The sequence below is a fragment of the Erinaceus europaeus genome, chromosome 8, assembly GCF_950295315.1.
Source record: "Erinaceus europaeus chromosome 8, mEriEur2.1, whole genome shotgun sequence".
NCBI classification, from domain to species: Eukaryota; Metazoa; Chordata; class Mammalia; order Eulipotyphla; family Erinaceidae; genus Erinaceus; species Erinaceus europaeus.
In genome coordinates, this window is record NC_080169.1 from 105,133,819 (window position 1) to 105,158,128 (window position 24,310).

Consider the following 24,310-nt stretch of genomic DNA (forward strand, 5'->3'; position numbering starts at 1 on the left):
AGAAAACCAGGTCTTGGTTTGCATTGCTTTGCTTAAATTTGCAATTTCCAAGAACCTATCAACACATTATGTGAAGATTTACTGTGTGTACTTTCTTCCAGCTGAATTTAATGTTTACAGGGCCAAGCAGTGGCACACCTGGCTAAGCACACATACTGCCATGTGCAATGATCTGGGTTCAATTCTTTGCTGCCCATCTGGAGGGGGGCACTTCATGCACTGTGAAGCAGGTCTGCAAGTGTCTGTCTTTATCTCCTCATCTCTCTCTCCCCTTCTCTTTCAGTTTCTCTCTGTCCTACCAAATATAGTAGAAAGAAAAAAAGTGGGGGGAGTGGGAGGGATGGCTGCCAGGAGCAATGGATTCTTAGTACCAGCAGCGTGCCCCAGCTAGCCCTGGTCACAATAAAAAGAATAATAATGTTTAAATTAATTTATGTTTTATTTGACTCTCATTTTCTATGCCTGAGAAGGACTTGCTAAGATGATACAGTTGAGTAAGAACCTAAAGATGATAAGGGAGAGAGCCATGTAGGGAGAACTGGTGGGAGGGTCTTGGCAATTGGAGGGAAGAGGGTAAGCACAGACCCTGAAGCATCGTGTTCAAAGAAGAACAAAAAGGACTATGTAACTTGCATCTGGTGCCAGCGAAAAGTAGCAAAACAGAAAAAAAAAGGGATAAATTGTTTAGTGTCTTTTTTTTGCCTCCAGAGTTATCACTGTTGTTGGACAGAGCTGTTGTTGTTGTTGGACAGAGAGAACTTGAGAGAGGAGGGGAAGACAGAGGAGGAGAGAAAGACAGACAGACACCTGCACACCTGCCTCACCACCCTGCAGTTGGAGAGCTGGGGGCTCGAACCAGGATCCTTAAGAGTGGTCCTTGTGCTTTGCACCAGGTGCATTTAACCCACTGTGCTGCCACCCAGCCCCCTTGTTTAGTGTCTTTAAGTCATTTCAAAGTGTTTGGCTTCCACTTCAAATGAGAAATATAGGAAGCATGTGGAGCATTCTAGAGATCACTCCACCTTTATGTTGAGAATCTCTTTACAAGGTATGTAGGTTAAAGCAGGGAGAATGATAGTCAACAGAAAGGTAATAAGAGCTTGGAAAGTAGTAGCAGTAAGAGTGGTATAAATTCCTTTACCCCCTCCCCCGCCCCCAGTCCTTCAACACTTGTTGTTACTGACCTTTCTGATGTATGAATTTTTCATAGGAGGGAAGTGGTATCTCTTTATTACCTTTATTGGTATTTATCTGCCAGTCAGTGGCTTTAATCATTGTTTTCAAAAGTCTGTTGGTCTTTTGAATCTCTTTGATGAATATGTTTTCCATATCTTCTCCCCACTTTTTAGATTGGATTTTTTTTTTGTCACTGAGTTTAGTGACTGCTTTGCATATTTTGGTAGTTAACTTTTTGTCTGATATATGGCATAAAAAGGTCTTTAAAGAATAGGAAATCTATCAGGGGAGGGGATGGGATACGGAGATTTGGTGATGGGAATTGTGTGGAGTTGTACCCCTCTTATCCTATGGTTTTGTCAATGTTTCCTTTTTATAAATAAAAAGTTAAAAGGAAAAAAATATCTTTTCCCACTGTGTAAGGAGTTTATTTCTGTGTTGGTTTTTTTTGTCTTTCAGAAGCTTTTTAATTTGATGTAGTTTATTGGTTTATTCTTGCTTTTTATTTCCTTGGAAATGAACTTGAATTATTGAAGACACCTTAAAAATTTACAAAATAGTTCTGCCTCACCTCACCTCACCTCACCTCCGGAGGTCTACCCCACTAGGGAAAGAGAGAAACAGGGGTATGGATTGACCTGCCAATGCCCATGTTCAGCAGGAAAACATTTACAGAAGTCACAGAACCCAAAAAAGTTTTTGGCCCATACTACCAGAGGGATAAACAATAGAGGAAGTTTCCAGTGGAGGAGATGGGACACAGAACTCTGGCGGTGGGAACTGCATGGAATCACACTACTGTTATAGTTCATCTTACAATCTTGTAAATCACTAATAAAAAATAAAGCACAATAAAAGAAAGGAAAAAAATACTAATAAAAAAAAGAGTTCTGTCAAGGATTTGTTGTAAATATTTGATGGTTTCTGGTTTAACATTCAAAGCCTTTATTCCTTAAACTGCTGGTGGGAATGTAAATTGTTCTATTCCCTGTGGAGAGCAGTCTGGAGAACTCATAGAAAGCTAGAAATGGACCTACACTATGTAACCCAGCAGTTCCTCTCCTAAGGATATATCCTAAAGAAATAAACACACCCATCCAAAGACATTTGTTTATACTTATGTTTATAGCAGCACAATTCTTAATAGTCCAAAATTGGAAGCATCCTTGGTGTCTAACAACAGATGAGTGTCTAAGAAAGTGATGCATATACACAATGGAGTACTGTTCAGTTATTAAGAATATGAAATCAAGTTACCTTCTTCACCTCATCTTGGCTAGAACTTGAATGAATCATGTTAAGTGAGATTGGGGAGAAAGAGACGAGTGACTATGAGATGATCTCACTCATGGGCAGTACTTAAGAAACAAGAACAGTAAGGGGAACAAAATAAAATGTGGAATGGTTGGCACAGAAGTCTGGGGAAGAAGACACAAAGAGGTGTGGGGGAGGAGAGCTTTCAAGTCCTGGTCCATGATGATGGAAAAGGTCCAAAACTGGGTGTGAGAATGTTTTGCAGGTACCTTGCATAGTGAAATGGGAAATCATACCCATGTGTCAACAACTGTATTGTAAACAAACTATTAATCTCCCAGTTAGAGAAAGAAATAATAATAACAACTAAAAACGAACAGAAATAATGGTGAGAATTACTGGGATTCCTGATACTTTGAAGTTGCAACTTACAGGATTTGCATATGAGTTAGATGAAGGATATGAGAAAAATAGAAGGGGATATATGACTCTAAGATTTTAGACATGAATCAACCATTAATGTCTTTTTTAAAATTTTGTATTATCTGAATTTATTGGCTAGAGACAGCCAGAAATCTAGAGGGAAAGGGAGATGATGATAGATAGATAGATAGATAGATAGATAGATAGATAGATAGATAGATAGATAATAGACAGATAGACAAACCAGCAGCCCTGCTTCACCACTTGTGAAGCTTCCCCCCCTGCAGATAGGGCTTGAACCCGGGTCCTTGCAAATTGTAACATGTACACTCAACCAGGTGCGCCATCACCCGGCATATCTTTGTACAGTACCTGTTCACGGTTGGTACCTTCTTGGGTATGTAGTATCTCCTTGAGTGTTATTTGAATTTAATCTCCCATTTGTCTGCTTACTCTTGCCTTTTCTTAGTTCTGTGTTGCTGGCATGGTGTTTGATGGGAAAAAAAAAAATGTTGACACTGGCGCTATGTCCACAGACCATTAATTTTTTAGACCTAAGTTTCTTTGTCTAGTATCTTCAAAGCCTCTTTGTTAGGAACCTCTGCCCATTTCTGCTGTGGAGCCAAATCTGCAACACATTCTTTTGTGCATTTTATTTTAATAAATACCTTATCTATATTTTAAACTTACAAAAAAAAAAAAAAACACTTTGAAAGCAGATTCACCGATCTTTAAAGAAATACAGAGGCAATGTACTTTCCAGGAAGTGGTTGTAGTAATAATTATAAATGGTGTATTTAGAAAAGTAGCTCCTTTGTTATGTGATCGAGTCACTGTTTTTGATCAGCCAAATGGAGTATTTATTGAATATCAATAATAGGAATTCTATATTATGTGCTGTCTTTGTCATTTTCAGGTTTTTTTTTTTTTTCCTAATGTGAGGCTACTTTGTAGAGGAAAAAAAATGCTATTTTCTCTGTCAAACTATAGAAACTTCAAGGGTCTTCTGTGGATTTTCGAATGCCTGTGTGTGTTGGTTTTCAAACTTAAAAGCAATTGTTCTTTTGGAATACTTTTGAAATTTTCTTAGGTTTTTTTTTTTTAATAGCTTATTCTTTCACTTTTGATGTGATCTTTTTGTACCCTACACACAAATGGACTCTCCATGAACCCACTTCTAGGCACAAGTGTACTGAGTTAGTGATTATCAGTTGAAAAAAAAATACTATCAAGTATTTTCTTCAAAATCAGTGACTACAGTGACTTATAGAAAGTTCTGGCACCTGTTTGGGACTGAATACTTGAAACACATTTTAGATGAAAATTACACATTCATGCCATGAATTTTGCCCAGTTTTTCTATCTCTGCATTGGGGTATTATCGTAGTAATTAAGGCAGAATTTAAGATGTTCCCCATAAAGGAGAGAGAGCATACAATTTTAATAATTAGATATAAAAATGTCAGCCCAAACTGATACTAATTATTTTTTTCCTGAAGCATAACTAATAGCCAAATAAAAAACAGTTCATTTTCATTTAAAATCCCATTAGATTTATTGCATATGATATCTCAATGATTATAATAATTGGCACAAATTTCTGCTTGATAAAAGTGCTACTCTATGATGTTTCATAGTATTATAAAATCAAGTCATGGGGGATATTTTGTAAAGTAAATTTTAAAATCCAGCAATTAAAAATTTTTAAACAAAGTGGATTCTCAATACTATACAAATGGTCTACCCTCCCTGTTTTATTGGTGTGGAAAAGAATCTGTTTAAATATATATTTGATAGGATCAATTGAAACTGAAAAGGAATGGGGAAGGAGAGAACGCAGCTCTTTCACCACTCATGAAGCTTCCTCCCTGCAAGTCGGGACTGGGGGGTGGGAGCATAATCCTGAGTCATTGCACATGGCCCTATGTGCACCTTTAAAAAATTTTTTTATTTATTTAAAAAAAGGAGACATTAACAAAACCATAGAATAAGAGGGATACAACTCCACACAATTCCCACCACCAGATCTCCATATCCCATCCCCTCCCCTGATAGCTTTCCTATTCTTTATCCCTCTGGGAGTATGGACCCAAGGTCACTGTGGAATGCAGAAGGTGGAAGGTCTGGCTTCTGTAATTGCTTCCCTGCTGAACATGGGTGTTGACTGGTCGATCCATACTCCCAGCCTGCCTCTCTCTTTCCCTAGTAGGGTGGGGCTCTGGGGAAGCGGAGCTCCAGGACACATTGGTGGGGTCATCTGTCCAGGGAAGTCTGGTCGGCATCATGCTAGCATCTGGAACCTGGTGACTGAAAAGAGAGTTAACATACAAAGCCAAACAAACTGTTGAGCAATCATGGACCTAAAGGCTGGAATATTGCAGATGAAGTGCAGACTATTGTGTACTTTTGCTTTCAGGTATATATTTTGCCCTAGTTTATGGATACGTGTGAACAGATGCTCTATCTCAGGGGACCTGGTCTATATCTAGGTTTAGGGACTTTGTTAGGAAGTGAACTGCCTGAAATGGAATTAGAGAATACTCTGAAAGGAAAGGTCTCACCCGAGTAATGAAGCTGAAGGGCTATCATTCCACACCTGAAGTCTTTGGACACAGTCTGAAGTGAAGCATGCTGAGGTGGTACTCTTTGCGTTGATTAGGTTGGGAAAGCAAAAATTATTTTAGTAGTTATATCTCACAATTTATGCTCAGGATTTTCAATATTTAAAGAGTAGAGTATAGATAGAGACAAGGGTATTGTATAATTGAAATTTACCAAGACAGTAAAGCTTAAATGGTTTCTCTCTCTCTCTCTCTCTCTCTCACACACACAACATAAATATGTGAGGTGATAGATTTGTTCACTAGCTAAATGGGAAGGATCCTTCCATCACATACATATATCAACTGGTCACGATGCGCACACTCTACGTATGGTTATGTCTCAATGAACCTTTAAAGAGAAAAAAATGAGATCATATCTGCCACCACCCATGTCCAGCAGAGAAGAAATTACAGAAGACAGAACTCCTCCCTTCTGCACCCCAAAACCAATTTTGATTCATACTTCCACTAGGGGGAGAAGTTATAGGAGGAAGAGGATAAGAGGGCTCTGAATTCCAGCTCCATCAGGACCCGGAGAGACATGGAAAAAGGGAGGGACATTTGGATGTAGTAATCAGGTGTAATAATAAGTGGCTTGGAGGGGAAGAGAGGACTGGACCTTAAAGAAAAAAAAGGGGGGGGGGAGTTTTGTACAAACCTGGACAGATAGTTGTAGAGATGACAGTTAACCCTTACCTGCAACCTTGGGAGAACTGCAGTGGCTTGCAGTGGAGCAATTGGGGCTTCAGAACTCTGATAGTGGCAATGGTGTGGAATTATACCCATGTTGACATGTAATTTTGTAAATCAGTATTAAATCACTAATAAAAATTTTTAAAAAGAGAAAAAATGAGATCAGGCTTTAAATCAAAAGCAAAACAAAAATTTTATTCTAGTTACATACTTAGGAGAACACATTCTGTTTTGAAGGCTTTCAAAGCTTTCTATTGTTCCCCATCTTCCCATACCTTTTTTTTTGTTGTTGTTGTTAAAATTAAAACTATGATATGGTCTCTTTGGGACTCCATGCATTTTTATGTGTTGTGAGGAAACTGTAAAACATGGTATGTTCTTCTGATGAGCAGAAATGAAGACGTAAAAGAAGAAGCAAGGGAGTCTTAATGGAAGTTGTTTTTTAAAAAAAACAAAATAAGAAGAAATAGGGGGCGAAAAAAGACTCCTACTAGTTTTTTGGATGTTCACACAGGCATACTTTGCAAAATTTTCTCTCCAGTGAGCCTATCCTTTCCTTGTCCCTGTGTCTTTCTTGAACCCTCAGGGAGTCCCAATTTGTAGCTTCCAACTGGAGATGCTATTCACATACAAGCCCTGCACTCTACCCACTGTACCATCCTCTGTCTTTCTAGAGTTCTAATTCTTGTTGTTGGGATAGTACTAGATCAAAGTGTTGCTTCTGACCTCAGTCGGGACATTTCTTAAATTTATTATTTTCCTTTCATTTCTTTTATTGGTGATTTAATACTGATTTATAAAATTGTATGATAATAGGGATATAATTCCAGACGTTCCCACCATCAGAGTTTTGTGTCCCTGTCCTCTCCATAGGGAACTATAGCCGTTCTCCCAAGGTCACCAGTATGGGCTGATTATATAACTATCTGTTTATAACTATGTATGTATTTGTCCCCCCTTTTTTTTCCCAAAGGTTCCTTCTTTCCCTTCCTATCTAGTTCACCGGTACACCTATTACTACTTCCAAGTGTCTTTCCTTTTTTTCTTCTTTTCCTCTCAGATAAACAAAATCATTCCTACCTTCCTCTGAAGTTTTCCAGATTCTCTTCCTTATCATTGATGGTATAAATACAAGATTCCTGGTGACAAAAGCTTTGGGTCCTGGTGAAATGAGGGTACAGAGCCCTCTGGTTTACTTGCACTATCCTTTATCCCTCTAGAAGTATAAACCAAAGTTCTTTTGGGGATGCAGAAAGTGGGAGTTCTAGCTTCTTTAATTGCTTCTCCACTGTACATGGGCATTGGCAGATCGATTCATAACTCTATCCTGTCTCTCTGAAACATTTTAAGTAATGACTTTGTCTATACTATTTTTCTTAAGCATCACTTACATTTTTTTATCGAAGAGAATTTTTGTACATTAAATTGGATACCTAAACACTGTTGACTATTTTATAGTTGATTCCATTGTGTCAGTCTGTGTGTCAAAGTTCCATAAAATCAAGGTTTCAGGTTTGCAACATGATGGTGGAGGAGGACCTAGATGGTGGGGGTGGGAGGTTAGAGTGTGATGTGGAAAACTTAGAAATGCTACACATGTGCCAACTACTGTATTTTACTGTCAACTGTAAACCATTAATCCCCCCAATAGAAAAAAATGGGGGGAAGGTTTACTCATTATGGCTTTAGAATTTTCCAGTATCACTCAGTATCTATTAATTTTGTTAACATGGAAGATATTGGAGAACACAAAATAATACTGAGTGCATTGTCATATACATATGCAAGTACTCACATATGCACGTGTACGAACTTGTATTTATATAGATTCACATGTGTACTCGTGTACAGATACATTCAGATGCATACACACATTCAAGTATATATACTGAGCAACATGTTCTTGGAGAAGAGAGACTGAAGTTTGAATGCTGAACTTACTCTGTTTGACCTTAAAGGAGACACTTTGTCCCCTCCCTTGGCCAACATCAGTAGCTTCCACTTCTATGATAACGATAGTACAGGGGTGCTGATAGAGTTCTGTGAGATCTTATGTAAAATGTGCAACCTACTGCTAGTTTCCTAGAAAGTGTTTAATTAAGTTGACTTTCCTTTAATCCTCTTTACCTTCTTCCTATAGACTCTAAGTAAAATATGACACCTGTCTTAATCACCTACAGAACAATGGTAGGGCCACCTACTGATATAATTAGGCAATGAAATATAGGCAAGCCGGGCCGGGGTGGTAGCGCAGCAGGTTAAGCACATGTGGCACAAAGTGCAAGGACCTATGTAAGGATCCTGATTTGAGCCCCCAGCTCCCCACCTCCGAGGGGGGGGTGCTTCATGAGCAGTGAAGCAGGTCTGCAGGTGTCTATCTTTTCTCCTCTCTGTCTTCCCCTCCTCTCTCCATTTCTCTCTGCCATATCCAACAACAATGACATCAATAACAATAATAATAACTACAATAAGAATAAAGCAACAAGGACAACAAAAAGGGGGAAAATAGCCTCCAGGAGCAGTAGATTCATGGTGCCAAGCCCCAGCAATAACCCTGGAGGCAAAACAAAAAACAAACAAAAAAATTTTAAAAAAGAAGTATAGGCAAGCCAATTTATTTATCTATGCCGATAATAACTGCTGTTTCTACTAGGGAGGTTGTCTTCTACAAATGATACCTTAATTTACTTTTTTAGTACTATGCTGAGTCATGTTTCCTCACTGAACATATTCATGCATAATACAACTGCTACTTATTCCCTGGTAGTTTCTACTTGGAGTAAGTTTGGTCTAAAAGGAGGCCTCCTTTTCATTTTTTGTTTGTTCATTTGCTTCGTTATGCATCCATTCAACAAGTATTTGCTAAGTGCTTTTTAGGTACCTGGTTCTATCCTAACCACAGGCAATCCATCCATATTCAAAGTTTATAACTATTATAAATATGCTGGAGGTTAAGATTTGAGTCCAAGAGAGGACTCCCTCCTTTATGGGTCTTGCTGCTTCGATCTGCTTTCTAGACTCAATAACAATTTATCTTTGGACAGTATCATCACCAGTTCTGCTTTGTCTGACCTGATTGTATTCTTGAGTCAACTGATACTATGAATACATACTTTACATTTATTTTCCATCAAACTGAGCCCCAAATCCCCAAAGTCGTATATGGAACAGTATCATGAATTTGGTAGTGGAATAAACTGTAATGATGATCAGTGCTCTTAAGGATGGAGACTAGAAAAAGAAAGAAAAAGAAAAAGAAAAAAAGACCCCTCTGAAGGAGAACTCAGCTGATTGCCATCAATGAGTTTAGGAAACTCCTAGGCTACTTAGCTGACTCTTAGACCCAAATAGAAATCCCACTTACGGATATAATCAAGAATTTTATATCTGTTATGCTGTAAGCACTTATACAGTCCTTAGAAAGTATCTGTGAAGCAAAATATTTGCTGTAAAAAAGAATCACCTTCACTCTGGTTTTTTTTCTTTGTGGCAAGACTAATTTTAAATCCAGAAAACATTCAAAATGTCAGAGTACATGCTGATTCTGTGTCTCAGTAAAAGTGACCATTACAATCTGTACTATTTGAGGGGCCGGCCAGCAGTGTACCCGTAAGCACACAGAGTACATATTGCAAGGACGGTCGCAAGGATCTGGGTTCAAGCCCCCAGCTTCCTACGTGCATCGAGGGTCACTTAACAAGCAGTGAAGCAGGTCTGCAGGTGCCTTTCTTTCTCCCCCTCTACCTCCCCCTCCTCTCTCTCAACTTCTCTCTGTCCTTTCCAATAAAAATAGGAAAAAAAAATTACCACTAGGAACAGTGAATTCATAGTATGGGCACCCAGACTCAGCAATAACCCTGGAGGTAAAAAATAAAATAAATCTGTACTATTTTCATTGAAACACGTTACATAAAACAAGTGATTAACTGTTATAATAACAACACTTTACATAATCAAGTTAACATTGTAACATTTAACCACTTGACTAGGATTGTTTTTAATAGAAAAATTAGGGGTAGAGAAAGATTACCATCTTTGAATCATGCTTTAAGTATTCTCAGAAGTTTCCTAATCATTTCATTGCAAAAATTTCCTCCCAACCAGTAAGGCAGACATATTTAACTTGGTCCGTTTAGTTCTCCTGACTAGTATAATGTTGCCTAAAGTAACATTTTGGTGTGTTTTCTTTTTTTTTCCTTTTCAAATTTTTTGGTGTAAGGAGGCATTTACTTATGTATCATTTCACCTCTCTGGGCCCATTTTTTATTCAAAGGTAGAGACACAAAAAGAGAGGGAGAGACACCCCAGTGCTGACCCTTCTTTTGGTCCCATGGCATCTCTTTATAGTACCAGAGCTGGAACACGGGTCTATCATGTGGGAATGCTGGCACCCTATCTAGTGAGTTACCTCTCTAATCCTACAGGAACTGGTAGTAGTAGTAGTCATAGTAATTTAATAATGACACAATTCCATACAACCCCCACCACCAGAGTTCCACATTCCATTCTCTTCCTTTTGGAAGCATCCCAATTTTTTATCCTTCTGGGACTTATAGACCAAAGATTTTTATGGGGTGTAGAAGGTGGGAGGTCTGACTTCTGTAATTGCTTCTCTGTTGGACATGGGCATTGACAGGTCTATCCATACCCCCATCTTGTTTCTATGTAAAGGGATTTATAAAAGTTTTGAACCTTGTCCTTGTCTTTTGTTTTGGTTTTTTATTATTCTCCCTCTCCCTCTCCCTCTCCCTCTCCCTCTCCCTCTCCCTCTCCCTCTCCCTCTCCCTCTCCCTCTCCCTCTCCCTCTCCCTCCCTCTCTCTCTCTCTCTCTCTCTCTCTCTCTCTCTGTGTGTGTGTGTGTGTGTGTGTGTGTGTGTGTGTGTGTGTGAAGTTAGATCTTTACCTTCTGGGTAATAATCAAGTGAAAAGAACGCCATTTCATTTGAAATATCCTAGATATCACCCCACTGTGCTGAGCCCCCTTGAGTATGGTATCTTAAACATCACCATGTTTTCAAAAGCATTCATTGCAGTCTGTGTTTTATAAATGGGAAGCTGAGATTTAGCAGATTTAAATTTTATTATACATACTAGTAATAAAGGGTCTGGGCCTAACATCTATATCTTGTTGATTTTTGATACTTTTTCATTGTCCACTCAGAAAATATTTCTGAGGCTCTGATTTCCTTTTTCACTTCATTCATTCATATTCACTGTGAACTGTATTAAATTCTAGGTGTGAATGAATTCTAAAGAATGGAGCAGACCTAGAAGAGCTATGGTGCAGTCATCCAACTGCCATTGGGTGGCCTTAGTGCCTCTTAATATTCTGTCAAATCACTGTGCTTATTATTCAAAACAGGAAACATGACTTGAGCTCTTCCTCCTGTCTTTTCTGCACACTATCACAACACACTTGTAATACCATTGTCAGTTACCTTTTCTTTCTAACCATCCAGTAATACTCAACATTTCTCTGGTCCCTACTGTCTAGCATCTGGCAGCCAAGATTGGATTGTAAACGTAATGAGTGGAGGGTAGGGAGATTGTGCTGCTCTGGCCCTTTCTCTGCTCGTCTCTGCACAAAACATGTTCCTAAAGGCTGTTCATGACAGCGGCTCCCAGGTCACTTGATTATGGGATGGCATGGAAGGAGAGGAGAGATGAGTTTAGATTTTCACCCAGAATACTCTGGGTTAAATCTCTAAGGCTTGAGCCTCAGCAACTTTATAGTCTTTGGCCACAGCCTTTACAGTGGGCTCTGACAGTTTTATTTTTCATTGGAATGATGCTATTTGCTGGAAATTAAATAAGCTAGATTTGGACTTGTCTCCTTTAAAGAGGCTGTCACATCAAGTGAATGTAGGATCCTCTTGGGGAAAGAACTGGGCGTTTGTATGAGGTTCCTGTAGGTGGAATTTTGGTTAGGAGTTAGTGTCAGGAGTGGAGGGTTTTTTTGTTTGTTTGTTTTGTTTTGTATGTTTCTGTCCAAACCTCACCTTTTATTGAGTCTGACTCCACTGTGAATTGGTAACATCTTTCCATATCTAACAGAGACTCAGAACTAATGAAACTATTATTTTATGTCTAGCCTGATGCCTTCTTACCATGCTTATCTGTTCGCAGTAAAATCATCCTCATGCAAAAAAAAAAAAAAGTTTAGTGGTTCCTGTGCATTATTTTGTGTTATACCTTACATTTTGTTATCTAAGTTCCATGCCAGATTGTTAACCCACACATGTGTATTAAGCGCATCTACTGCCTGTGAGGCCCTGAGGATACTAGAATTGCTTACGTTTGTTATCTATTTGATGGTTTCATATTTCTTTCACAAATAATTTCTTATTCCTTTGAACAGTCTGCTAAGATGAATATTAATGTCTTCCTTTATTCATTTGCCAGCTGTGTAGGATGGGGCTGGTGAAATAACTCACTTGAATACAGGGCTGCTTTTGATATGTGCATGACCCAGGTTCGAGCTTGGCCCCCACCACATTGAAAAAAGCTTCAGTGCTATGGTGTCATTTGTTTTCTTTCTCTCTGCCTCTATGAAAACCAAAGGTGTACTTTTACAGCCTCTTTCCAGGAAGTCACATTTCCAAAGAGAAAAGTCTGTAAGCATGAGAGAACAGTTGACAACAGCAAGGATGATCTATGTTAAGGTCATGAGTTGTGGGGCTCGGGAGATAGTATGATAGTTATACAAACAAACTTCCATGCCTGAGACTCTGAGGTCTCAGGTTAAATCCCTTAGGCCACCATAAACAGAGCTGAGAAGTGCTACAATAATTAGGTGAGTGATCTTGCTGGCTTAAATTAAAGTGTGCTTAAACATGGAAGTATGGTATTTTTAGGGTAATTCTTTTGATTCCTTGAGTATTAAACATTATCCCTGTATTTACTAAGTGGGTTTCTTAAGACTCTTAATAATTGTACAGTGGGAAAATAAATGAAAAGAATAGCATCACATGAAAAATAAATAACTAAATTTTTTTTTCAGAAGAATGTTATGAGTTGTTTTTATATAAAGTCAGTGTTCATGAAATTGTTATCCTTCATGGGAAGAGTCACTTTACAGTTTAGAGCTACTCCTGGGTCTTAATGGCAGGTTGGCAGGTTATGAGGGGAGAGAACCCTAACGTAAGAACTTGGTGTGTGTACACCCAGACAGAGAGAGGCAGTGCATACAGTGCCAACTCTTTTGACTGGAACTAGTTTAATCACGTCAGCATTAAATTTTGTAGTACCTAAAGTCATACAGCTTTAGGATTTTTATAAACCGGGGGTCACTGAGTCCATCTCCGGATTGTCCTGCATTTGAAGAGTTTTTTTCTGCCTTGATATCTCCTTCTTTTTCTTCCTTTTCCTCTTGTCTTTCTCCTCCTCTTCCTCCTCCTCCTTCTTTTTTCTCTCTCTCTCTCTTCCCCCCCCCCTCTGATTTTTCTTTTACTCTGTTCCTCTATTTAAAAAAACTTAGCCTGAATTGGTGAAGCCCTGACTAGGCCAAAAATAAAAAAGCTATGCACATTGAATAGATTAACAGGCTATGTTTATGTCATACTATAATATAGTCTATAGCCTATTCTTTTCTACGTAAGCACATACATTGACATTCACATTTCCTTGGTGATTTAATTGATTTGACTTTATGATCTTGTTAACAGAAAAAGATATATTCATTCTGAGGTTTGTTTTTTTTTTTTTATTTGTAGCCATTTCATATGACCTTTTGAAGTCTATCCCAGAAAAACCACCTGTGTTTGATGTACATACAGTAATACATGATATTTATTTGAAGATTTTATTTATTAATTAATGAGAAAAATAAAAGAGAGAGAGAGATAGAGAGAGAGAACCAGATATCACTGTGGTACATGTGTTGCCGGGGACCTCATGCTTGAGAGTCCAGTGCTTTAGCCACTGCACCTCCTCCTGGACCACTAGAGTTTTTTAATTTCAAATGAAGAAAAAAACAAAACAAAAAAAGAACTCATGCATTTGTCTTGAGAACTGCACATGCCATTATATATAATGTTTTTCTTACAAAAAAAAATGCCATAATTATTTGGTGGAAGTAGCTGATCCAAATGGGGTTTGTCTAGACTCTTCTGCCTCTAGGCACTCTTGATGATCTATGATATAGATTTCAGAATCTTCACATGTTTTTAGCAGTCAATTTCCAAGGCACCTCAGAGACCATCAAAGTAGATAATACATAAGAAGAGATATAGTTTTTTTGGGTATCATGCAAAGAACTTTAATTAGAAAATGTTTAATTTGAGGGGAGAAATGAAATGATTTGTTAGGATTTTGAGGGTGCCTGTTATACAGCATCTTTCTGTAATTAAGATGTGAGCCAGACGGAAGAAACCTGAGGGTTGGTCTAAGCTATTTTGGTGGTTGTACCTTAATTTGAGAGGCAAATGAGATTACTAAATGGTCCTTAGGGTCATAGTCACCAATAGCACCTTATCCTTCCTAGACAAGAGCAGGCCAGTGAAATAGTTCTCTTGGCTAGTGTGCTGCTTTGCGACATGCAGGATCCAAGAAAATCCTTGGCTCTCACTGCACTGAAGGAAGATTCAGTGCTGTGGTCTCTTCCATTTTTTTCTCTCTGCCTTTCTATCTCTATTTTTTAAAAAAGTGGTGGCACACCTGGTTGAGCACACATGTTACAGTGGGCAAGGATCTAGATTCAAGCCCCCAGTTCCCTCCTACAGGGGGGAAAGCTTCACAAGTGGTAAAACAGTACAGCAGGTGCCTCTTTGTCTCTTTCTCTCTCTATCCACTCCCCCTCCCACCAAATTTCTGGCTGTCTCTAACAAATAAATAAAGCTAATAAAATGTTTTTGAAAGAAAAAAAAAAAAAGACGAGGCAGTGCTGGGCTAGCATGAGGGTGTTTCTTCCCGGGCACATGCTCTCTGGGTTGGAGAGAACTCAACCAGAGCCAACCTGGAAGTAGCCAACCTACTCAGCGAAGCGGGAGAGAGACCAGGAACTCGTGGCGGAGTGGGAACGCAATGCGTCTTTATTGATCAGAGACAACGCTTTTATATATTTTGAACCACAAGTGGCAAGTTAGAAAAGGAAATGGCTAGGAAAGGGGTGGAGAAAAGGAAAGAGCAGAGGGTAGACAGCTTCCATAGCAACTGTTGCAAAGGTTTTAACTGGTGGTATTAATTAATACCCTGCAGGCAGGGTGGGTCTCAGGCAATACAATGATTATATAAATAGGCCATAATGTCAGCAATGGAGGATGGAGCAGGGGAGCTGCCCAACAAGGCAGGACCTAAACAAAGGGAAGCACTGCTTACTACCTGCAGGCTTTCTGGTTTTTGAGCAGGCTGTTGCTGACTCATGACTCTTCAGTGTTTTAATTCATAGCCACTGAAGAACCTTTTGAAGAAAGAAAGTCCTGATTGGTAATGGAGTAACGTTGCTGTAGACCTTCTGACATTATCAAGAACATATCATTGGTTAACCTTGCAGATAAATAGTAGCAGCTCAGAATAAAATACTGAACCCTCTACATTAAGAAAACATTTGGTGACATTGTTTGAAAACAAGGACACTGATCACTGTGAGACATTCAGAAGAATTAAATACTATATTGCATAGCTTTGAGAAGACCTTATCCTTTTTATTTATCTTAATTTTTTATTGAGTGTGTGTGTGTGTGTGTTTGAGTCTCATGACAAAAATCTATTTATAGAAGCAGCCTTAAATCTATTTATTTATTAATTGTGAAAACTTGTCCGGGGGCAGTCGGGCTGTAGCGCAGCGGATTAAGCGCAGGTGGCGCAAAGCACAAGGACCAGCATAAGGATCCTGGTTCGAACCCCGGCTCCCCACCTGCAGGGGAGTCGCTTCACAGGCGGTGAAGCAGGTCTGCAGGTGTCTGTCTTTCCTCTCTGTCTCCTCCTCTCTGTCTTCCCCTCCTCTCTCCATTTCTCTCTGTCCTATCCAACAACGACAACAACAATAATAACTACAACAATAAAACAACAAGGGCAACAAAAGGGAGTAAATAAAAAATAAAATAAAACTTGTCCTATATATTTTAAATGTAAGGAGTTTCTTAATAAAAAAATAAAATATTCTAAATAAGGGAACTCTGCACAGTTTTCTTTTTTTCCTTTTCTTTTTGTTATTAATAGTTTGTAACAAGATTGTAGTAATACAATGTATAGTTCCACACCACACCCACCACCAAAGTTCTGTGTCCTCACCCTCCCACCTCCCAAAGATAAGCGCCATAGTTTTCATATGTCTTATAAACAGTTTGCTTATTTCTGTTTTGTTCTGTTTTGGGATTCTTTTTTTTGCAAGTTCATGTAAATCAGATCTCTAGGTTCTACATATGCATGAAACCATGAGTCAGCAACAGCCTGCTCAAAAACCAGAAAGCCTGCAGGTAGTAAGTAGTGCTTCCTTTTGTTTAGGTCCTGCCTCGTCGGGAAGCCCCCCTGCTCCATCCTCCATTGCTGACATTATGGCCTATTTATATAATCATTGTATTGCCTGAGATCCACCCTGCCTGCAGGGTATTAATTAATCCCACCAGTTAAAACCATGGTAGTTGTCTTTCATTTCTTTTTATTTTATTTATTTATTTATTTTAAAAAGGAAACATTAGCAAAACCATAGAATAAGAGGGGTACAATGCCACACAATTCCCACCACCAGAACTGTGTATCCCACGCCCTCCCCTGATAGCTTCCCTATTCTTTAACCCACTGGGAGTATGGACCTAAGGTCGCTGCAGGATACAGAAGGTGGAAGGCCTGGCTTCTGTAATTGCTTCCCTGCTGAACATGGGTGTTGACAGACCTATCCATACTCCCAGCCTGTCTCTCTCTTTCCCTAGTGGGGAAGGGCTCTGAGGAAGCAGAGCTCCAAGGCACATTGGTGGGGTTGTCTGTCCAGAGAAGTCTAGTCAACATCATGCTAGCATCTGGAACCTGGTGACTGAAAAGAGAGTTAATATGCAAAGCCAAACAAATTGTTGACCAATCATGGACCTAAAGGCTGGAATAGCGCAGATGAAGAGTTGGGAGGTCCTCCATTTTGTAGATAGCTAGTAGGCATATTTTAGTTATATTTCAAAGGCCCAGTAGCTATAGTAGGCTTTTTTTTCTTCTGAGCCTGAAATCTGATATACAGGTGGATCCAAGTTGTTGTCTGGGGAGGTTATATCATGGCTGAAAAAGGGACAGAAAGCTGGATCAGGGAAGAGAGTAGCTCCCTAATATGGAGAAGGGGTATACATTTTGCTGACTATAAACCCCATCAATTTGATATTGTCTTTCATTTCTTTACTTACTTTGCTAAGCATAATCACCTCCAATTCCATCCATTTTCTCACAAATGACACAGTGGCATCTTTTTAAAATGCAAAATCATATTTTATGGAATATATATCCCATAATATATCATCTGATGATGCACATTTAGGTTGCTTCCACTCTGGCTATTAGTGCAGCTATGAATATTTTAATTTTCCATATTTATTTCTTCATTTTACTTATCCAGTAGCACCTCTTTCAATTTGTAGAGTTAGCTTTGATGGAATATTGTTGGTTAAGATTATAACCTTTACAGCTTGGACAAGATTACATGGCACTTCTGCCATCTCCTGAAAGTCTTATCTGCCATGTTGTCCCATATAGACACTAGTAACTAGAAATCAGAATTTTATAACTAAGTTTCACCTTTGTGGTTTATCTCTTTAAGTATGCAATTTATTTCTTTAGTGTGTCTTTTTCTCTTCTTCCTTCCTTCCTTCCTTCCTTTCTGTTTTGATTCAGAGTGAAAGTACCAGTTCATAGTTTATTTAATGAAGAAGACTGAATGGAGTCATTCACCAGTTACTTTATAGGTGTTTGAAGTAATTGTTTTCAAACAAGGTTATTACAACTGTTGCATCATCTTGATAGGCTTAGTTTATGTCCTTGTAGATGTTCTGCCAAGCTAAATCTCTCCTTTTTTCCTCCCTTTTCCTGAAAGGGGGTCCAGATGACAACTTAATTGAAGGTGGAGGAACAAAATTTGTCTGCAAACCTGGAGCCAGAAATATTACTGTCATATTCCATCCACTACTAAGGTAAGTCAGATCCTGTGAAGCACTCACAGAAGACCAATGTTTTTATTATTTGTAGGATGTCCTGAATGCCAGTGGGTCAGTCAACAGTGAAACAGTCATAAAAGAAAACTTGTTCCATTTCCTAGGGCTTCATTATCAAAATTAGTCAACAGAACAATGAATATCAACCCCACCAAGTAACTACTCTTCTCAAGAGTAATATTACATGAATGTATTTGAATGTTATCTTTTCTCATTCCCTATCCCTGTTTGTGTATTCATATATATTTGAGGGGTGGGATATGGCAAGAATTGGACCACAAGAAAAATCTAACCTATTAACTTCTTTGCATATATTTTTTATTGGGTCCCAGGTTCAATTCCCAGTGCCACCAATACTCAGAAATGAACATTACTTTTGATTTTTAAAAAAAAAGAAAAGGGATTTTGATAATTTACTATTGAAACATGAGTCCTAGTTACGTTTTAAAAGATAATTTGGGGAGAAGGGAGGGAAGGATAATGTTGTTCAATGGATATATATTTTGCTTTTCTGTATGAAAAATGTTAGAACTACTCTAGGAAAAAATGTACATATAGTCATTACTACTGCATTTTACACTTTAAATAGATTATGATGGCGAATTTCGTATTATTTTAAGACACTTTTGGGGTGCAAAATTTTATTATTAACTAATTTCTTTGTCAGGAATTAGTATACTGCTGTATTCTCATTATGGAACAGAACTTCTTGATTTTGTTTGTAGTTACTTAGCTTGAAACTGGGTGGTGGTGCATGGGGTAGCACACGCAGACACACACCAACTGTGTGAAGATGTGGGTTCAAGCCTCTGCTCCATGCTTATAGAAGAAACTTCATGAGCAGTGAAGCAATGCTACAGGTGTTTCTCTTCTCTGCCCCCCACCCGATTGCTCTCCTCTTACATACTAGCAAGGAAAAAAGAAAGAAATGTGTCCTCTAGGAGCAGTGTAGTAGTTGTACAGGGTACTGAATTCCTGTGGTAACCTTGGTGGCACATACACACAAAAACTTGCATAGCTCATATTATTAGATTTACTGTCAGAGATGACTCTAATATTTGAGGCATCTGAAATAAGAATCAAACAAGTGCTACTGAATTACTGAATTGTTATACTTTAGGTAATTGTTCAAAAATATGAGTAATACTCAATATGAGTAATATGAGTAATATTACATTCTTAGTAACCAAGATTTACTAAATGAGTATGATTAGAACTATTAACAATTCAAATCTCTTGTTTTAGACGATCCATTTTAAAAGTCGTACTATAATATTTTACACATGGGTTTTAAATGTAAAAACTTTTTTTGGTTCTTTTTTCATTGCTGCAAGCTGTTTTTTTATTATTATTCAGAGAGAGAGAGAGAGGTAGAGGGGGAAGAACAAGAGGGTAAGAGATAATAACTTTGAAGTTTTCTCCTTTGTAAGAGAACTTTCCTGTGTTTCTTAGAGAGCAAATTTTTCTTGCACATGGCAGGACCACATTACTCATTATCTTTCTGACCCCAACATTTTTTGACCTTTTGAAAGTCTACTAAAAACAAACAAACAAACAAAAAACATTTGCAGCAAATAAATTCATGTAATTTAAAAACCATAAAATTTCAATGACTAGTTTTTTTATGAGGCTAATGATTGCATGCATATATTGGTGAAGTGCAATATATAGATTTCCTAGATTGAATAATAGTGCTCATATATATCAACTGACTTTGGAAATTGGTTTGGTACTCACTCTCTTCTCCAATTACAATTGATTTCTACTTTGTTAGTGATACTAATTATTAGGAAAATAGGAGAACCACCGTAATCATTATAGGCATCCTCTAGCCCAGACTTAATGCCATCATTTACTACTAAGTTACATTGTGGCTTCAGTAAATGGAATTCTTATGGTTACATTTCTTTGTACTTCTTTGTAAAAAAGCCAGTAGAAGTCTTTCAGCAGTTTTGTAAATACCTATTTTTAAGATACTTTTTGAGTCATTTTTTTTACTTTCTTTTAACATTGAAGTTAATATAATTGGAAAAATACATTATTTCATATTTAATAAAATTCACTTATGGTAAAAATCTGGTAGAATGTAATGTGTTATAACTATTGACTATTATTTTTAACATTGTCTTTCTGTTGCCTTACTAGAAAGTTGGGTTTGCTTTTATATTTATTTATTTATTTATTTTCCCTTTTGTTGCCTTTATTGTTTTTTACTGTCATTGTAGTTATTATTGCTGCTGTTGTTGATGTCGTCACTGTTGGATAGGACAGAGAGAAATGGAGAGAGGAGGGGAAGACAGAGAGGGGGAGAAGAAGATAGATACCTGAAGACCTGCTTCACCACCTGTGAAGTGACTCTCCTGCAGGTGGGGAGCCGGGGGCTCGAACCAGGATCCTTATGCCCCATCCTTGCGCTTCGCGCCACGTGCGCTTAACCCACTGTGCTACCGCCAGACTCCCTAGCAAGCTGTTCTAGTGTTTCTCAATTGCTTGGTCTATACTTTCCTTTAGAGTGTTAATTTACTATTGATCAGAACTAGAAAAAGTTTTGTTATGTAGTATAAATAGTTTGTTGTTGTCTGTAAGTTTTAATGGAAGTCACAAAAAGATTATATAGTCTGTGAGGTAAGTTAATTCCTTGCTAAGCAGGTGGTCATTACTGACTTTAAATTAGCCTTTATCTTAAGCTGTAACCTTGCTTTGCAAACTCATTATAGAGTCTCATTTGAAAACTCATGGTAGGTTTATGGAACTTCCAATAATGAAAATCTCTTAACATTATTTTATTTAAACTCTTACTCTTTAGCATTTTGCAATTATTAGATTTATCATTTCTTCTAAAATTTGAAAATTAGTTTTTGTAGTAAAAAAATCAATGTGCATTGATATATTAATATATTTTATTTTTGTTAATATCACTAAAGTTTCACGCTCAAAAATGTGCATTGACCACTTGCAATGTGTGTTTCAATAATAAATGGAATCTTGTTCAGAAAATCATTCTATTTTTAAGGTAATTTTTTCTATTGATTTAATAATGATTGACAAGATTGTTGGATAAGAGGGTTCAGTTTCAACCACCAGAGTTCTGTATCCCATCCTCCACTGGAATGTTCCCTGTTCCTTACCCCTCTGGGAATTTGGACCAAAGATCTTTATGGAATGCAGAAGGTGGAAGGTCTAGCTTCTATACTTGTTTCTCCACTGGACATGGGCATTGGCAGGTTGATCCATACCCCTAGCCTGTTTCTATATTTCCCTGGTGGGGTAGGGCTCTGGGGAGGTGGGATCCCAGGACACCGTGGTGAGGTCATCTGCCCAGAGACATCAGGTTGGCATCGTGGTAGCATCTGGCTGAATAGCATTAAGATATACAACAGAACAAAGTGTTTAATAATCAGTAACCTAAAGGGAAGAATAGAGCAGATGAGATTTTGGTTCTCCATTTTGGAAAAAGCTAGAAAGTCTATTTTAGGTATATTCCAAGGGGCCCATGACTTAAATAATTTCTGCCTGAGCCTGACGGCTAACATGCAGGTGGACTAAAAGTATTGTCTGGGAAGATAGTGTCAGAGTTGGAAATAGAACTAGGAAGCTGGATCAGGAAAGAGAGTAGCTCCCAAATATGAGAAAAGTATAAATAGTATTAACTGTATATCCCATCGATCTGATCTGGGGCACATATTCAGCATAGGAGCCTGTGTAACTTCTGCATCCATGTAGGTCTGAGCTCACATTCCTAGCTCGGGACATTCTGGGCTGCGCTCATTTCAGGATCCATCTTCGCTGAGTTCAAGCCAATTTTTAAATATTTATTTTTGGTTAGTAGTGTTCTAGAACACTGTAAAGAATACTGGGTTATGTTCACACTACACAGTAGATTCTCATAATGCTTTTAAATATTTAAATATGATTTATATTGCCCTCCTATAAAACTATTATGTATGCTCCTCTATTCCAGTAACTTTGCAAACTTTTCAGAACTACTCCTAATCTTGTTATATTCATTATCTCACAGGGTATTGGTGGCAATATATTGAACTCCAGTGTGTTTCTTACCCATGAACTCTCCTGGCCCTTTATCTTATTTATTTAATATTTTTCCTTGTTTTTCCATTCTGATTAAGGAAGAAGAGAATATATTTGAGAGAGGGCATTTTTATAAAGATAAGGTATATAATATTGTTATGTTTGCCTAAGTCTTATCCTAACAGGACCTTATGTGTTTTATTTAACTCTTAATGCAACAATGAAATGACATTATCTAATAAAATTTTCAATGTCATTCATTGAAATGACATATAATCAAATTTTCTGCTTGTAGCTCTTAGTAATCAAAACTGTATTGAAGTACATAGGAAATAAATGATTTCTAGCCAGGTCTACCAAAACATAGACCCTGAAAATGATCATATGTCCAGCTCCCCACCCCCTGACCACACACACACACACACACACACACACACACACACACATGTGTATTTACTGTTTCCATGGTGGTGTTGATATCCACTTATCAAGCAACTTTTTCAGTAGCCCTCTTATTTAACATAGAGTTAGAAGAAAAGAGACATACACACATTTCACACTTAATTAAATGCATTCCTGGTACAATATGAGTAAAATTTAACATTATAAATCTTGACAGTTATTTCTAAGCTTTGTATTCTTTAGTTGCTTTACTAGAAAGTTGCTTTCCAGTTTCCTCTGGAAACATTCAAGAGAAATGATGGCTTCATTCTGATCAGTGAAATTTATCTTACAGGCCATGATTTGCTAGAGCAGAAGGAAGATAAGCTAATGTTGAAATTTGAATGGCGTATTTCTCTTCTTTTGTCTAGGTTTGACATGCATTTAGTTTTTCTTTTTTTTTTTTCCTCTCTCTCTTTTCTTTTCTATTTTACACAAGTGATTATTTTTGAATGGCTGCATCATGGTAATTATTAACCATGATTTAAATATAAATACACTTTCATCAATGAAGCCTGTTTTATTGAGTTATCAACCACAGTTTGACACAGTAACAGTTTTATTGCAATTAATGTATATTATAGCCCTTTCAAAAATTTTGAAATTACTTGGTAACTTCAAGTTATGTGGGCTTTTGGCAAAGGTTGTAGAAGGAATAAGTATTTATTTTTCATGGTTTTCCACTCATTTCTTAATGCTGATTGTTCTCTAAAGATTAATTATATGTCATTGTACCGTTTTACTCGTAATGGCCAGTACTGTTGCCTTATATAGCAAAAAATGAAAAGGAAAAGTGAGATAAAAATTATTTCTTTGGGTGACGGTGATATGGGCCAGGTGCACCTGGTTGAGCACACATGTTACAATGCTCAAGGACCAGAAGTTCAAGCCCCTGGTCCTCACCTGCAGGGGCAAAAGCTTTCTAAGTGATGAAGCAGTGTTGCAGCTATCTGTCTGTCTCCCTCTCTATCACCACCTTCTCTCTCAATTTCTAGTTGTCTCTATTCAATAAATAAAGATTAAAAGGTTTTTTAAAAAGAATTCTTTCTTAAAAATATGAATGCTCAGCTCACTTGGTTAATGTGCTGCTTTGCCATGTGCACTGCTCAGGTTTGAGCCCATACCCCACCACATTCAGAAAACACTCAAGTGATTGATTCATTGCTTTTGGTCAATTTTGCAAGTTTTTGAGGAGTGCTGCTGATGTAAACAGAAGGTCGAATTTGTGACTGTTGTATGTACCATCTAACAAGTCCAGATTTTTGGTTTCAAACGTAAAAATATGAAAGAATAGTGGTGGGATTTAAGGTAGCCCTTCACTTCTTCCTTACTTAAACAATAAAATAAAATAAAAGTGAACCCCATATCTGTAGAGGTGAATGTTAGGAATGAAGACAAAAAGTCTGAGAACACATTTTCATGGTGTCCTCTGTGTAAGGGTATGGTAGTCCTATTATATTGGGCTTCTTTCCCTTTGACCTCATTTAACCTTAATTAGCTCCCACACAGAATGTCCATTGTATTTTACAACTAGAACAAAATAGGGAAATTTAGCAAATATTTTAT

At 37.8% G+C, this 24,310-nt stretch overlaps 1 protein-coding gene across 1 annotated transcript in view; it reads left to right on the top strand.

Moving 5' to 3' along the window:
* Positions 1-24,310, top strand: part of EXOC4 (exocyst complex component 4) — a 915,110-nt gene that overhangs the window by 395,265 nt on the left and 495,535 nt on the right. Inside the window, exon 10 of the mRNA XM_060196593.1 lies at positions 18,157-18,253. Within this exon, the coding sequence (XP_060052576.1) occupies positions 18,157-18,253 (97 nt within the window). The remainder of the gene's footprint in view (positions 1-18,156; positions 18,254-24,310) is intronic.